Consider the following 15787-nt stretch of genomic DNA (forward strand, 5'->3'; position numbering starts at 1 on the left):
CTGCTGCCCTTCTTGGCTAATGACCTAGGGCTAATAAACAGAGAATTATTGTAAAATCAGGAAGCTCAATAGAAATTGATACAATATTTCTAAAGGAAGGACCAAAGGAAGAGCTAGCACAAAAATTTATTTTTACTGATCAGACCTAGTAAATGTAAAGAATCCCGAGGAAGTGCTGTCAACCAGGTTTGAAATCTAAGAAAGTCGCTATTCACAGCACAGTGGGCCCTTATAAACAGCTAATCCACGCAGCTGCAGTAGTTAAAGCAAACACAGGGCCCTTCACTGTCCCATCAATTACACCTTCTCCTAAAAAATTACACAAACTTTGAAAGTTTTTTGGGGGGAAGATGGATGCTTCAAGAGACTTGAGGTCAAGGCTAGCAGTTTAAAGTATATTATTAACAAATAAACATTTCCAAAAAAAAAACCATATAGGCCACTGGGGAACAAAATCATGTTGGTTTTGGCATTAAATGACACAAGACATTTATGACAGGAATGGAGATCACCAACTGGCTGATGAGATGGCAAATGTCTACCACTTAACTTCCTCTATTTCCTGAATAAACTTTTAAAAACACTTTTTCCTACTAAAATAGCCATAAAATATATGTAATTTAGGTTTTTTTCCTTGTCAGTCTTATTTCCACATCTGGAAAGTGGAATGGACTCTAATGTTGTATATTTGTGTGCCCTAACTTTTTTTTTCTGTGTTGTCTTCTAGTTCTAAAATTCAATATTTAAGGTTCTACCATTCTCTGATCACCGTTCTAGAATGCAGAATTCTATATTCTAAGGTTTCTTCCAGCTTTAAGATTGGATTGACAGGCTGATGATCAGCAACACCATCGTGGGGTACTTTTGTATGTTCTTGCCTGAGTGACAACTTACAATTGGCTCTTAAATGGCTTGGTGACCCCTCCCCCCCCTGCATCCTCCAAAAGCTGAGGTCTCATTGTGGCATCCTACAAATTGGAAGTTATGGCTCCTGTCATTGAATGTATCCTCCTAACCCTCAGACTAACCAAGGTCAAAAGAGGAGTTGAATTTTTCAAAGACCCCAAACCCCAAGCCACAATCAGAGCTATGTTGTATTTGCCCTTTCATTTACTGAACAGGATGCTCAGAGCCACAGGGGGACTGGTCTAACTTGACATAGGACTTGGGTCAGGGGTAGGAAAGAGGTTACAGTGGTTGGGGAAGTTACTTTTTACCTCAGGCAACAGCTGACTCAAAGCTACTCTGCAGTTATTGATTCTGGATTTCCGTATTAAAACCTTAATTCACATTTCCATAGTATTTCTTAAAGTTCTCTCCTCATCATGACGAGGTAGAGTATCATTACCCCTATTTTACAAACGATGAAACTGAGGCTCAGGCAAAGGCAGTGACTTGCTCAAAGACATAATAGCTAGTAACTATAGCAGAAACTAGAATGGAATCCAGCTGTCTTGACTCTAAGTTGTCTTCTTTTACCATTTCTATCAGGGGATATATTAAGAGTCCCTATCAGACCTAAACTGCTCTGTCTCCACAACCTGCCCATACCACAAAGTCAAAATACTTTCACATTGTAAATTAGTACCTGAGTGCTTATCCCCAATTCCTGTGGGAGTACCAGGAAGAATGCTGATACTCAAGTACGTAGAAATCCATAGCTGGCTTTTTGGATGTTTTTCCTGAGTATGGGTAGAGCCTGATTACCTGTCTGTCTGTCTCTTTCTCTCTATCTTCTATTTCTATAGTTCTTTAAGATTTATAACTTGTCTTCTTTACAACAGGGAGGCAAGATGCGAGTTGAATTATCTCTATTTTACAGATGAGGAGTAAATAAATTGAGGAAGGGGAGAGGAGGGGCCAGGGATTTGTCTTAAATCATCTAGCTAGCAAGTGGATGTGCAAAGACAAAACTCCGAATTCAGTCTGAGGAGTGTCATGTTGCTTTTCAACTAGTTTGAGCATCATGAAGCATACAAAGATGGAATGAGATACAGTAGGGATTTTCAGAGGGAAAATTCCATGGAGGTCCTCCAGGAGAGACCAGAAAAACAATATATACATATACATACATACATACATATATATATATATATATTCATAGGAAATAAACACACACACATATATGTGTGCGAAGATAGATAGATTACCTTCCTCAGGGAAATTCTATTTAGTGTTTGAGCATAATGTTGAATTACTATATATCTAGTGATAGGAATGGGAAGGTGTATATTGCCTTTACTCATCAGCAGGCCCTCAAGGTCTTGGGGGGCTAGAGGAATGTTGACCTTGGAAGGTTCTTGAAAGTCAATTAACATCTAGAAATCCAAAGGGAGTTTGTTTTCTGGGTCTCTTTCAAGTAAAGGAATCTGCCTGGCCCAAGGTAGGAGGAGCTGAGCAATGGCCTGGCCTCAGCCTCACATCCTTCTGGCACTCACTTTGCTACAAGCCCTGACTTCTCAATGTGATTTCCGCAAAACCAAACACAGCCGTCTCTCTGGAGAGAGGACTATGATATTGAGCCACCAGTGACGTGCATTCCTTCACTTCTAATTTCTGCCTGGTTTAAGAAGCCAGAGCTTTGAATCTGGGAGAGCCTTGGATTAGACTCTGAATTAAAAGTCAAAAGAGGTAGGCTACCAGGACTTGGAGATGGGCCTCCATTGTAGAAGAGATAACTACCTGGTGAAATGTCCATTGATGGCCAAAGTTGATAACATACCCTGAAGTCTGTCAACAATAAGGCCATCTTTACCTGTGAGTGCTGGCTTGAGAATTAGCAGATCTGTGTTTGAGACCAAAACCTGCCACTTAGCTCCAGAAAGGACTAGAAACCATGCCAGTTAAGGATACTTGAAGGAAATGGAAATATTTTAGCCAAGGGTGGTGATCCCCAATCACTGGAGGATTCCAAGTAGAGGTCTGATGGACACTTGTCAGGACATTGCAGAAGGGTTTTCCTCTGTAACTGTGGGGTGGAGGAGTTGCCCTTCCACCTCAGATCTTCTGGTAGGATTCTGTAGCGCTTGGTCCCAGAACAAACATTGCATTTGAAATCCAAGAATCCTGACTCTGCCATCTACTGTGGTACCTTGGGCAAATCACTTGATCTCTCTGGGCTCCCATTTCCTTGTCAGTAAAATAAGGGATAGGGAAAGATTACAAGGGGTGTTCTGTAAGGTCCCCCAACTAATCTAACCCCCTAGGAGATTTCTTGCCTAAATCTCCTTGGCTAAAATTAGATGTGTAATCCTTACATCACCTCTCTTTTGCTTAGTAGTAAAGAAAATGATTGAAACCTCAGTGCTCAGAAACGGAGAAGTTATGACCATCTTCATCATCATACAAATGGAAGAAAAAAGTCATGTTCTTTTATTTTTTTAAACATGGGGTTCAGTCCTCCTAACTGCTCACACCGGGTCCTGCTGGTCTCCCCTGCGGAGGGGAAAGCGAGGTCGGCGTCCCTCTTTTCCTAGCCCTAGGTGCCAGCCCACAAGGCTAAGTTTTAATTAGTATCTAAGGTGTTTTAACCTTACAAAAGAAACTGGCGGCCATAGAGCTCAGAGCAGGAGCGGCTGGGGGGAGGTGCGGTGGGGAACGCAGAGAGGAAAGCTTTCCATGTACTAATCACTTCCATGGAAAGGAATGTGCCGCTAAAACGCCCCCGAGAATGTGTGACTTCAAATCACCTTCATCATTCTAGAGCCACAATAAGGCGGCAGCCACAGAGGGGAGGCAGCCCGGCAGTGAGGCCAGGCAATCTGGAAAAAATTCGCCCTACGACTAGAACCACTCTTTTTTTAACCTTAAAAAAAATCAAAGCGCCCGACATTCCCTCCTGCCTTCCCCAGCGACAGAGGTGGGTGCATCTTACCTGGGCAAAATGGCCGTGGGGCTGGGGTTGTGGGGGTGGTGGTGGTGGAGGTGGTTGTGGTGTGGAACTATGCACAGTAATATAGATTGGACTCTATTAACCCTTTCCTAACAGCTCCACTTTTAGCACTTGACCAGGAGGGGAGAGGTGCTCCTTCCCGCCAACTGGGGCAAGCATTATGGCATATCTTAGAATGCTGGATTTAGGAAAGAGGTAGATAATTCATTGCATAAATATGATCATCATTACCATAAATAATTCTCAGAAAATTAAATATAAAATCGTAAAATAATATTAGGATATTCCAAGACCGATTCTATCTGAACTCCAGCGGTAGAATAACAATAATAAAAATAATAATAGTTGGCATTTCTTTAGTACCTCAGAGTTTAAAGAGGGTTTTTCTTACAATAATCATGTAAGGTAGGCAGGATATTTCCATTTTATGGAGGGGGAAGCTGAGGTTCAGAATGGTAAAGCGAATTTTTTCTGTTATACGACAAATAGAGGGGTAAGTGGGACCAGCATTTGGACATAGATCTTCCAACTTACAATCTCTTCTGTCTATAACACCCAGAGCTCACTAGCATTTCTGTACACAGAGATACAAAGATACAATACGCGCACACACACTTAAAAGCGCACACCCTCCCACGTCTCGGGTCCCAAGACCTTGGGGCTGTAATACAAGCGATTATACTCTATTCTGTGACAGCTTGTTGGAAGCCCCCACCTACACTTCTTCCCCCAAGACTCCTCCAGGAATTCGCCACCTCCTCTGGAAAAAAAAAATCCTTTCCAGACGACAGACAAGGCTGCAATAGAAGGAGAATTACATAATTCTCCTTGCCATAAGCCCTGAAGAAAAGGGGGAATTTGTTTCCCCTGAATATGCCCCCTTGGTGTGGAGTGGGTATTAACGCACCCCTCATTCTGACTGACTGAAATGGGGTCCTCCCTCCCTTTTTTCATTCTCTTTTTATTTTCTTTCTTTTTTTAATTTCAGTCTCTCGCTCTTTTCTTTCTCTTTTTATATTTTCTTTCTATCCGATTTTCTTCTTTCTTTTTTTCTCTGATTTTCTTTTACTCTCTCCGACCTCTCACTTTCTAATTCTTTGTCTCTCTCTCGTTTTTCTCTCTCTCTTTTCTTTCTTTCTTTCTTTCTTTCTTTCTTTCTTTCTTTCTTTCTTTCTTTCTTTCTTTCTTTCTTTCTTTCTTTCTTTCTTTCTTTCTTTCTCTCCCTTCTTTCCTTCCTTCCTTCTTTTTCCCGGTGTCTCAGAGGGAAAAGCGGCTTGCGTTTGATGAATGACTAGCCCCTCCGGACACAAGAGAAAGAACCTCTCCTTGCTTTACTTAGAGGTGGAAAAACCTCTGCATGACAGAAGGAAGCCTGTCCTGTTAGGGTCAAGCGTGAAAATGCCCAAACACTGCTAAGATAGCTTCTCTACTTCTAGGCATTCCTCGGATGAACCGATAGAATTTTCTTTAACGGCATAAAAATATTAATGCCACTTCGGCAGCTCACATCAGTAGTGCAAGAAAGAACTTATTCTTAGATGTGGAGGGAATGGCTCCCTTCCTTCAAAAGGACATAATTTGACCCAGGGATAAATAAATGCTAACTCAGAATAACAATTCCTTCTAAGGACGAACTGGGACACCTCCCGGACACTTGGAAACATGTGGGTAATGATTTCTAAAATGATCTCCCTCTCACCCAGGAATGTTGAGAGAGAAAAGCGCTCTCTGGGTTTAGGAGCTCTACAGAAACGAGAGCGACTATTATTACAAAAGAATCCCCATCACTTCTCAGAGATACCAATCATAGCTTTCCCCTTTAGTTATTTTTTTGGGGGGAGGGTTGAAAAAACGAGAAGGGTGGGCTACTAAAGAGAAGCAATACATTCTGCTCCTGCCTTCTGGAAAATGACAATAGTACTAATAATGATAATTAGCAAAATAAAAATTTCTCCCATCGCGCGTGAGAACCTGCTGCATTCTTGCCCTCCTTTACTCCTAGTGCGCTGCTGTAGAACATCTGAGGGCATCTGTCCCCAGGGATTGTCTTTGTTGGCGGCAAGATAATACGCCAGCTCCTTAGCCCGGTCCCTTCTGCCCGAAAACCCGCTAGTCAGGCATTTCGTTCATTCCTCCCGTTGTCTGTCCTTCTCTCCATCCCTCCCTTCCCTTCAGATACCCATCTAGCAGCATTAAGAAAAAGGGAAAGGAAACCACCATGAGCCGAGCAAGACAAATACTAATAATTACAAAATCATTGCAGAACCAAGTGCCTAGAATACTAGTTGGAAGAAATCCTAGAGAACCCGATTCCACTATATCCATACAACTATTAAAACTGCTCTGAAAAACAGCAAAGAGGCAACAATCTATCAAATAAAGTAAACCGTTTTTACCCCCGGACAGCGAAGTCAAAAAAAATTTTTTTTGTTCAATGCTAGCAAATGAAGAGTGCTGAGAAGCAGTCTTTTCCCTGCATTCCATGATGTGACCAAAATAATGTTATTTGGATCCCCTGTTTTAATCAACTATTTTAGGTTGAAAATACACGAATTAACTCCATTCAGAAAAACCAAAAGGAGTTTAGAAATTTGTCTTTGAATTTTTTAAAAATTCCATACGCCTACAAACACATTCATCAAATGAAACATCGATTTCCCTCTTACTGCCTCTTTACCCAAGGTGAGCTCTCTGGAATGCAGTGATTTGGGGGTTTAATTATTTTTCCCAAGAATGAAGCAGTCAACACCTCAGTTAGTGATAGGAGATTGAGGCCTCTATATTATACATCCTGAAAATTTCATGCTAAGAACCCCAATGGCGGCGGTGGCGGTTGCGATCAGCGCCCTCCTTTTCCAGCCATAGCTCAGGTACACCCACTCTGGCTGGCTAAGCAGCAGGGGGAGAGGCCTGCCTCTCCCATCCGCACTCCTCCTTGCTTTTGTGTTGGGGTTTTCCAGCAAAGCTTTTCTTTGCAATACAATTTATTTATTTCTTCCAGACAAACTTGTCTCCTGGCATCAACCCTCTCACCCCACCCCATACACACCTTCAACTTATTGCAAAGCCCCTTTTCACAAGTTGGTCCGTTGGTAGTGCTTGGTGGAGAGATGGAAGGATGAATTTAGGTCAACAGCAGACAAGTTTGCCAAGATACCAAACGCTCAAATCGATTTCTAACTGAGGCACACAGCAGCAGTGTGTCATCTGGCTAAGCTGTTATTTTTCTAAAGGAAACCCAGAAACCGAGACAAATTCGAGTCATCCTTTATTGTGGCTTTTCTTGTCTTTTAAATACTTCTCCCCGATAAATAATGTGCCAAATCCCCTCCAGAGACCCCCAGCAGCCCCATTGCTAACATCCACTCTCCTCCCCCATCTCCCTATCATAGTTAGGATCTTGGGATTTTTCAAGTTGGAAGAGATTTGGGAGATTATCTAGTCCAACGCTTGCTTTTTACAGATGTGGATATGTTTCTATTGTAATGGCTGGAAGTTCGAGAAAGAGCTTGGTATGGTAACATCACATGCATACAGATTTCCATCTCCTTCTTGCTCAAGCCAATAATAAGGTTCGTCTGTGCAAGGGCTCAGACACTCGGCCAATATTACAAAGTTAATTACTGCCTTCTAGCTCCCGATGGCTTGGAATGCTGAGATCTGACCGGGATCTATTCCATCTTAATCCACCGCACCAAGAGGGCCCTCCTGACAGAGAGCTCACGGAATAAATAAATCACTGGGCCTCACAATTCAGATCTGAGTCAGGGTTGGGCTTTCTCTGTTGCAATACTACTCAGGCAGCCTCCTCATTTAACCCCCTGATCCATTTTAAATTTGCCTCAAAGGCTGCCCTTCCCACCCAAGTGAGACAGAAAAGAGCTAAATTTTTGTCTTGTTATCCCCCCCTCCCCGCCCCGCCCCCCAACCCATGCTGGCCATTGTTGATCTGCGGTACACCTAGGTCTAGCATCCGGCTTTCCAATTGCTTTTCCAAGTAGAGAGAGACTTGGATCCCTAATTTTTTTTCTTAAGGCAAACACATTCTATGCGATTTTAAAAAAGGGTTACAAGCAAAATCTGATGAGGCCATTTAATGAATAAGATCTTTAAGAAAGGCATGAAGTTTACAGGCTCCACTAAAACAGCATAGTACTTGGGTAGAGGGGAAGGACAAAATTACGACCAAAGTCAGGTTGTACACAAACTTATAATGTGCTAAAAAGAGTACTGGGAGCAAGTTTTGAAAGGGTAATTCAATTAGTACAAGAAAAAGACTAAAACCAGAAATTTCAAGTACAGTCAACACTTTATCTCACAAATAATATATGATTATTTTACACCAACTTCCCCCTGCCTCAAGCCCTTCTACCCAAATTGTCCCTGTGCAAAAGGGTCCAAGGGTAACAAAAGAGATTGTGTCCTTTCTGATCAGTCCATGAGCTCTCTTGAAATCATAGGCCCACTGTTCTTGAGTAGGCCTTGGGAGGAAGGAGGAAGCTATAGCCATGGTCTCTCATAATATTTATTTTCTGTTTCTCAGCCAAGCCAATACCAGTTCATTCAAGCCCCAAAACTCTATTCTCTCATTTTGCTTTTGGAGATATGATTCTTCTCCAAATGACCCGTGAATTTGTGAAGAACTTTGAATCCACAGGCCAGTGAGCAAGCACACAGAATACAAGCATGTTGTCATTGTCAGCAACTCTAGCAGCAGAGTCCCTAGTCCTGTCTGGTTTATAAGGTCCATGGCTACAAAACTCAATTCTAGCACACAGAAACTAACTAGGGCAGGGAAGCCCCAGCAGACCTTCATACTTTGAGGACTAACTGGATTGTCTCAATCTGGATGGAAATGATTTCTCCTGACTGTTCAGATGCCTGCCTGCCTCATAGTAGCCCATAAATGATGGGAGCAGTCAGGATGGTCTTAGCAAGATATTCCTTTGCAAAAGTCCCCTTGGTGAAGAGACTATGGTGGTGGGTGGCCTCCACCCAATCTTTGTCCCTGTGACTGAAGCAGTTTGACTTTGCTTTAGTGAATCAAAGGGAAGCTGCCCTGCCCTGCTTGCTCTACCCTGCCCTGCCCTACTCAACTCAGGATCCACCTCTCCAACCATGAGGACTGTGGATTCCCAGAACCCAGGGTAAACACAGTCCATCATATCTCAGTATCATGATCCAAGGACCAGGGATTCACACACACACACACACACACACACACACACACACACACACACACACACACCTCCAACTCACAAACAGAAATACAGCCGGGATACATTCACTGTTTTCAGAAGGCAAGTAGGGATCCACACACTAGTTCTCTTTCTCTCTAAAGGATTCACCTTGTATTATTTGTGGGTATAGGTGTGCATTCGTGTGTGTGTGTGTGTGTGTGTGTGTGTGTGTGTGTGTGTGTGTGTGGTGTGTGTGTATACACCACAGCCAGGGTTTACATCTACATACAAAGTACCACATTCAAAAGGGTAGAGATTCACATACACACACACACACACACACACACGTAACTTTGTACCACAGACAAAGGAGCAGAGGGACTCATACATTTTGTAAAGAGGAATATGTATATAAGAATAGATATATACAAATGCAAATATCCATATATTATGCCAAGATACACACACACAACTGTTTTTACATATGTATACATACATAGTATGCAATATAGATGGGCAAGAGCTGATATACACAATACTACAGGGAGATTCCAAGACAAAGCTATTTTTAAAATGGCTTTATATCCTAGTGAAATATCATTGACTCACAAGATCTGAAATAAAAACTCCTTGCTGACTCCAGTTCTGTGAATACAATGAGAGAAGCAAACAACAAGCATTTCTCAACAGAAAGCCCAATTCCAATATTAGCAGCCAGATTACATTTCAAAAATCTGCTCTACAATCTCTGTCTCTCTAACAAATGACAGTGACCTCCATATTTTACATACTTCTGGTCTCTCAACAAAAATCTAATATGTGCATCTGGATGGAGCCAAGTGACAAAAATAGGCACACACAGCCTACTCAAGCCCTTCAGTCTCTTCCTCCACAACAAATAAAGTAAATTAATAAAGAACAATTGTGAGCCAGTTTAAGATCTTGACTGACTAAAGAAGAAGGTTTGTCACCTGTTCCTGGAGGACAATGGAAGGTAGTTCTGACCTGCTACAGTTTAGGGATAAGGAAATGTTGCCTTTATTCAGTCTTGCCTACATATAGCAAGGTTGCCTCGAGAAAATTTTCAGTGTGGAAACTCAAATAAAACCTCAAGTTCACTAAAATATGCAGTATTCTGTATGCTAATCATTTCTTTCTCCTATCTATCTTAATGCATTTGCAATTAAAAAAAGCATACAATATGCTCTTAGCACTTACTCTATTTAAAAAAAAATGACCATTCTCTTTATTGTATTTGAAAATCAACTTTTATATTTTTGTTTCCAGGTGCTTTCTTCCCTCCCTTTCCTTTTTCTTTCCTTTACCATTCTATTCTTTCATCGATTTCCTTTTCTTTCTTTCTGTTTTCCCTCTTTCTCCCTTTATCTCTCCTTCTCTTTCTCCTCCTGTCCTTTCTCTTTTTCTTTCCTTTCTTTTCCCCTTCCCTCTCTTCCCTTTCCTCTCTTCTCTTCAGTTTTTTTCTTCCCCTCTCCTTCTTCTTCTTCTTCTTCCCCTCTCCCTACCCATCTTTCTCTTTCCCTTTCAATAAAAGCTCCTTTCATTCCCTTTGAACTGCCAAGAAACCAAATCATTAGAGGAACAAACACTTCAAACCCGGATCCTAAAAAGTTCCCTGCCTGCCCCCTGAGTTTTGCTGGGCCAGGTCCTCTTTCGTATACAGTTGCAAAGGAGCAAGTAAGCATTCGGTGGAGATTTCTGTCATTTTAAATTTGCTTCTGAATATGGCTGTTTTTGAGTAAGGAAATCATCAGTTCCTAGAGTGATGCCTTCCCTGTCTGCTCTCAAGGCGATTTTTCTGATGTTTGCAGCTTGGAGTTGATAAACCGACAAAAACTCCCTGCCCTTCCCGGAAAAAGAAAAGGCCCGCATGGCACAAATAATTCCCAAGCAGATGCCAAAACCTGGATGCTTCCTCCTCTATACCCCTTTCCTCCTTGACCCTAGCCTGATCAGGTCCTTGCTCCCGGGAAAATTATTGAAAACAATATAATGGAAAAAGTTGGCCTGAATCTAGAGTTTTCTCCAAGGTCAAAGCATCGAGACAAAAATGTAGTACCGGAAGATGAAGAGAAAAAACTCCAATCGTCAGAACTAAGGCACAAAAACTAGGGTCCCTGCTAGTGCCCGATATAAAGAGGGACCTGGGACCCTGGTCGAAGGATTCTTCTCTCCAGGTCACTCTCCCAGCGCTAAGTCAGAGATAATATCTGAGCTAAGAGCCAAACTGGACATAGATAAAATGCAATAAGAAGATATCACTTCACTAACTGGGAGACCCAAAGCTCCAACCCAAATCTCCTTGCCCTGGTCCCTGCCTGTCCTGTAACTCTGGCTCCTTAAGCCGCTGGGATCTGAGTCTTGACTAAGACATAGGGAGAGATCTCTGCGAGCAAGGGAGGTGACTCACATTCACTGTCCTGGGACCTTGGGCCCGGGAACTCTCGGGCACTGCATCCTTTGGGTCACAGTTGCTGCTTGCGGCTTAAGAATCAGCTACACTCTTTACTCAAACCCCATGGATTCAGTTACAGCAGTCTGGATCTTGTTTAGGTTATTATTATTATTATTATTATTATTATTATTATTATTAAAAATTTCATATGAATTAAATTTTTAAAGGGAAGACTAAAGGTCCATTCGGAGGCAACTGCCGAAGAGTTATCTGAAATGCTCAATCCCCACTCTTCAGGTACACGCAAGGCCAGGGTCCTACTCACTCCCAGGGTCCAGAGAGAGAGGAAGCCTCCTCCCACGATCAGCGCTTGGGCACAGCAGTCCTTGGTCCGGAGCCCCGGGCCTGTCCCCATGGAGACCGGCCTAGCCACTGCAGCTATGAGCAAACCCGGCTCGGAAAAGGGCGGGCGGGCGGCGGCGGCCCCTGAAGCCGAGGGACAAAAGGGGCCGAACCGCCCTTCCCTTTGTCTCGGGCCGGGCCGGGGGCAGCTCTGACTCGGGGAAGGAGGAGGAGGGAAACAAGACCCCGGGTCGGTGCGGGGGCGGCCGGCGGCCTCCCTGCTTCGAAGGGCGCCAGTTCTTTAGGAAACCCAACCAAACTGAACCAAACAGTCACTGAGACTCAGAGAATCAGGAAAACAGGGCAACCCGGGCCTCTGCAAAGCGCCGCTGGGCCCAGGATCGCTATTCCTAGGCTCCGGGCCTGGAAAAAAAAAAGCCAAAGGGCTCCGAGTTGCCACTCTGGAGCACGGCAATGGAGAGAAAACATCCTAGGCGTCCTCTCCAGGGTAGGGCTTATTTTGGCCTGGACCAGGACATCAGCCTCGGAGACCTAGAGTAGCCAGGGCAGGTGAGCTCTTTGTAGGAGGAGGGCGCAGGGTAACTTTTCCTCACAATCCCCACGGTTGTGAGGGTGAGAGGAGGAGTTCCACGAGAGAGTCGTTTTCTGGAGGAGTTCGAGTGGGAGGACTCAGAGCTCTCCTGAGCCCCACCTAAGGGAGCGACAAAGGCTCGTGGATCACTCTTTGCTGACCGGCGAGCAGGGCCCATGCAGCCTGGAGAGTCACTCGGATGCGGTCCTGAGCCCAGGCGGGGTGGGTCAGGGAGGGGAGGACTCCAGACTAGGATGCTCCAGGAGTTGGTGGGCCTGCGCTGCCCCCGTGGGGGGCTCGGGACAGCTCCCTCTGCGCCCTGCGCGGGGGTTCCCGGGACCCTGACCCTAGAGGGTTCTACCCCTGCCTACTCTCGGCCCTGGTGGTGGCAAATGGGAGAAGAGGAGGAGGAGGAGAGGAGGAGGAGGAGGAGGAGAAGCTCTTACTGTTGGTAGTCCTGTTTGCAGTAGAGTTTCCGATCCCGGAAGTAGCAGCTGGTGGTGAGAGCTTGCTGACACGCAGCGCACTGCAAACACTCCTCGTGCCAGGACGACTCGTTCACTCGCATCAGGAAACGATCCGAGATGGGCCGCTGGCAGCCCTCGCAGACGGCGGGATGCGGGCAGTCCGAGCCTGGGGAGGGGAGACAAGAACGGGGCAGGGGGGCTCCGTGAGCGGGGCGCCGGGGCCCGGGCGCTGAGCAGAGCCGGCCGGCCCCGGCGTGGGGGACCCCCCGCTCCTGAGCCCGTGCCGCGGCCCGGCAGGCTCAGCCCCTGCTCAGCGAGCGGAGGAGCGGTCTGCACTCGGAAGGGCCAGGACCCCGCAGTCCCAGTTATTCGGAAGAAATGCTTTTCTGTAGGGGGCAGGAGCGGGGAACCCTCGTGCTAGGGAAGAAACGAGTAGGGAGCGTGAAGCTTGAGAGCTAGAGTCGGGAGCTAGGAGAGCCGGGCTCCACCGCCCGCTGTGCCGCCGGGTGACCCTGGCCAAGTCGGCGGCCTCTCTGGGGCCCGGGTCCCTGCGACTATAAAAAGCAGGAGGCCAGTCTGGGGCCCCTCCATCCCGCTCCGAGCCCCGCGCGGAGCAGGGCTCCCCGGGCTTCGGTCTGCAGCCAGTGACAGGGACTTCGGGGGCCGCCCCGCCGCCCGCCCCCCGCCCCGCAGCCGGGGCGACTTTGCGCCGCGCAGCCCGGCTCCATCCTCTCCCCTCGGCCGGCCCGCACTCACCCAGGAGCACCCCCAGCGTGGCGGGCCCGGGGCGCAGGGCGTGCTCTTCCATCTTGATGCCGTCCAGCATCTTGGTGCAGTCGCTCTGCCCGCGCGGGAAGCACCTCTCCAGGGACTCGGGACCTGTTGCTATATCCATGGGGCGCCGAGGCGGGGCTGGCTGGGCTCGGGGTCCCGAGGCTCGGGGCCCCGCTTCTGCGCCCTCCGCGGCCGGGGGGCTCCCCCGAAGGCTGCCGCCCGATGGCTCGTCCTTCTCTTTGAAGCGTTCGAGGCGCTCCCCGGGCGCCCGGAGGGGGAGGCGGGAGGAGCGGCTGGTCCCTCCGGGTCCGGGCCGGCCGCGGGATCCGTCCGGGGTGGGTGCACACACACCCACAGGCACGCGCGCGCGCGCACGGACCCACGCGCACGGGCACACACACACACGCACACTCTCCCGTCTCTCCTGTCACCTGTTTGTCAGCGGAGGCTCGGCGGCGGCGGCGGCCAGGAAGCCGAGGAGGAGGAGGAGGAGGAGGAGGAGGAGGAGGAGGAGGAGGACCGGGAGGAGGCGGGCGAGGGGCCCCGCAGAGCCGGCCCCCGAGGGCTGCACGGGGGGGAGGGGCCGGGCCGCGCCGCGCCGGGCAGGAGCCGCAGTCGGGGCCCGGGCGGAGCGGGGGTGCTGGGCTCCCGGGTGCGCTCCGCACACTCTCACTGTGCCATGGTGCGCCCGGGGAGCCGCTCAGTTTAGAGCTGGAGCTGGAGGCGGAGGGATACTCCCGGCTCGGGAGCCGCCTCACCCCTCCCTCAAACTTCCTGACATTTGAACTCCATTGGTGCGTCTCGTATCCCTGCGCTAGGATGAGCCGTCTTCTCCACGTCAAATAGTGCCGAGGCTGGGCGCCCCCCCAAGGGCTTGCTGGGCCTCCGGCGCCCGGCCCACACCGTCTAGGGTCCCGGGCTCCGCGGCGGCTGGCTCGGGCCAGCCTGGGCGCTCGGGGAACACGACAGCAAACTCCTTAAAAAGTTTTTACTGTGTCTGTGCTGAAAAATTCCTCTTTCCTTCTCCGTCCTGGCCCCACCCTCTTGGAAAATTTGGATGGGGGGGCAGAAGGTTGACAAAGTTTCTCTCTCTCTCTCTCTCTCTCTCTCTCTCTCTCTCTCTCTCTCTCCTTCTTTCTTTCTTCTTTTAGTAAGAAGGGAGGGGGAGGAAAAAAAGAGATGGACTCGGAGAAAGCCCAGCGCTGGAGACCTGCGGGGAACGGGGAGTGTGGCTCCTCTGGTTCCCAGGACGGGGACAGTGCCAGGCAGAAGCCGCGATGTCGGGGCCAGTCGCTGGGAGGGGACCCAGGGCAGGGGAGGTAGGTGGACGGCTTTAAACCTTACTTGAGTCTTAGGGTCCTATGAAGGAGAAGGGAAGGGGGACGGGCCAAAGTGGCTTGGGGTGACAGTGTTAAGGGAAGTAAGGAGGATAGGGTCGAAATAGACTTGTTGAAGCTCTTGAAGGGACCCAGATGCCCCAACTTCTTCCAGAGACCAGTGCCCCGAGCTTTTATCTCGCTGGGTCGGAAAAGACAGGTTTTCCTCTGCTCTCCCGAGCAGCTCGGACTCCGAGGTCGCAAGGGTCTCGGTAGCCGGTGCTGGACGTAGGCTGCTGCTGCCCTGGGATCTAGGGGTCGAAGAGAAGGAATTTCTTCACAGTCCTGCTCCACCACTAGAGAGAGTGGGGAAAAGCGGCAGGAGGAGGGAAAAGGGAGGCAAAGAAAAGAAAGGGAAAGGCAGGCAGGGAGAGGGAAAGCGAGAAAGCCTGGAGCTCTGTCTGAGCCGTGGCTCGGGCGTGTAGAGCCCACTGAGAACGCCAGGCTGAGAACTAGAAACCGGGTCCAGGTTGGTGGAAATCGGACCTCGATCTCTTTTTCCCTAGCTGTGTTCCCCACTGACGATGCCGACTCGAGATCTTGGAGCACTGACTGGAGAGTGAAGTTCAGATTCTGCTGATCCGCTCCCCTCTGAACAAGGAGTCCCGGCCTAACTTCTCGGGGCTGGACCAACTGGATTCCTTGTGGATCCCAAAGTCCCGGCAACCAAAAAATTAATACCTTCAACACCATTGATCCTTGACCTCTTTGTCCCATCCTTATAGGAACAAGGATCCAATTGCTCCAGAGT

The 15787-nt window shown here is 47.8% G+C and overlaps 1 protein-coding gene across 1 annotated transcript in view; it reads right to left on the bottom strand.

Moving 5' to 3' along the window:
* The window catches only part of LMX1B (LIM homeobox transcription factor 1 beta), a 182904-nt gene extending 169108 nt beyond the window's left edge, over positions 1–13796 (bottom strand). The window contains exons 1-2 of the mRNA XM_074211551.1: positions 13643–13796; positions 12866–13052 (exon numbers count right to left, since the gene is read on the bottom strand). Coding sequence (XP_074067652.1) covers positions 12866–13052; positions 13643–13781 — 326 coding nt within the window. The 5' untranslated portion in view covers positions 13782–13796. The remainder of the gene's footprint in view (positions 1–12865; positions 13053–13642) is intronic.
* Positions 13797–15787: the final 1991 nt, after the last annotated feature.

Source organism: Macrotis lagotis, chromosome 1, assembly GCF_037893015.1.
Source record: "Macrotis lagotis isolate mMagLag1 chromosome 1, bilby.v1.9.chrom.fasta, whole genome shotgun sequence".
NCBI classification, from domain to species: domain Eukaryota; kingdom Metazoa; phylum Chordata; class Mammalia; order Peramelemorphia; family Peramelidae; genus Macrotis; species Macrotis lagotis.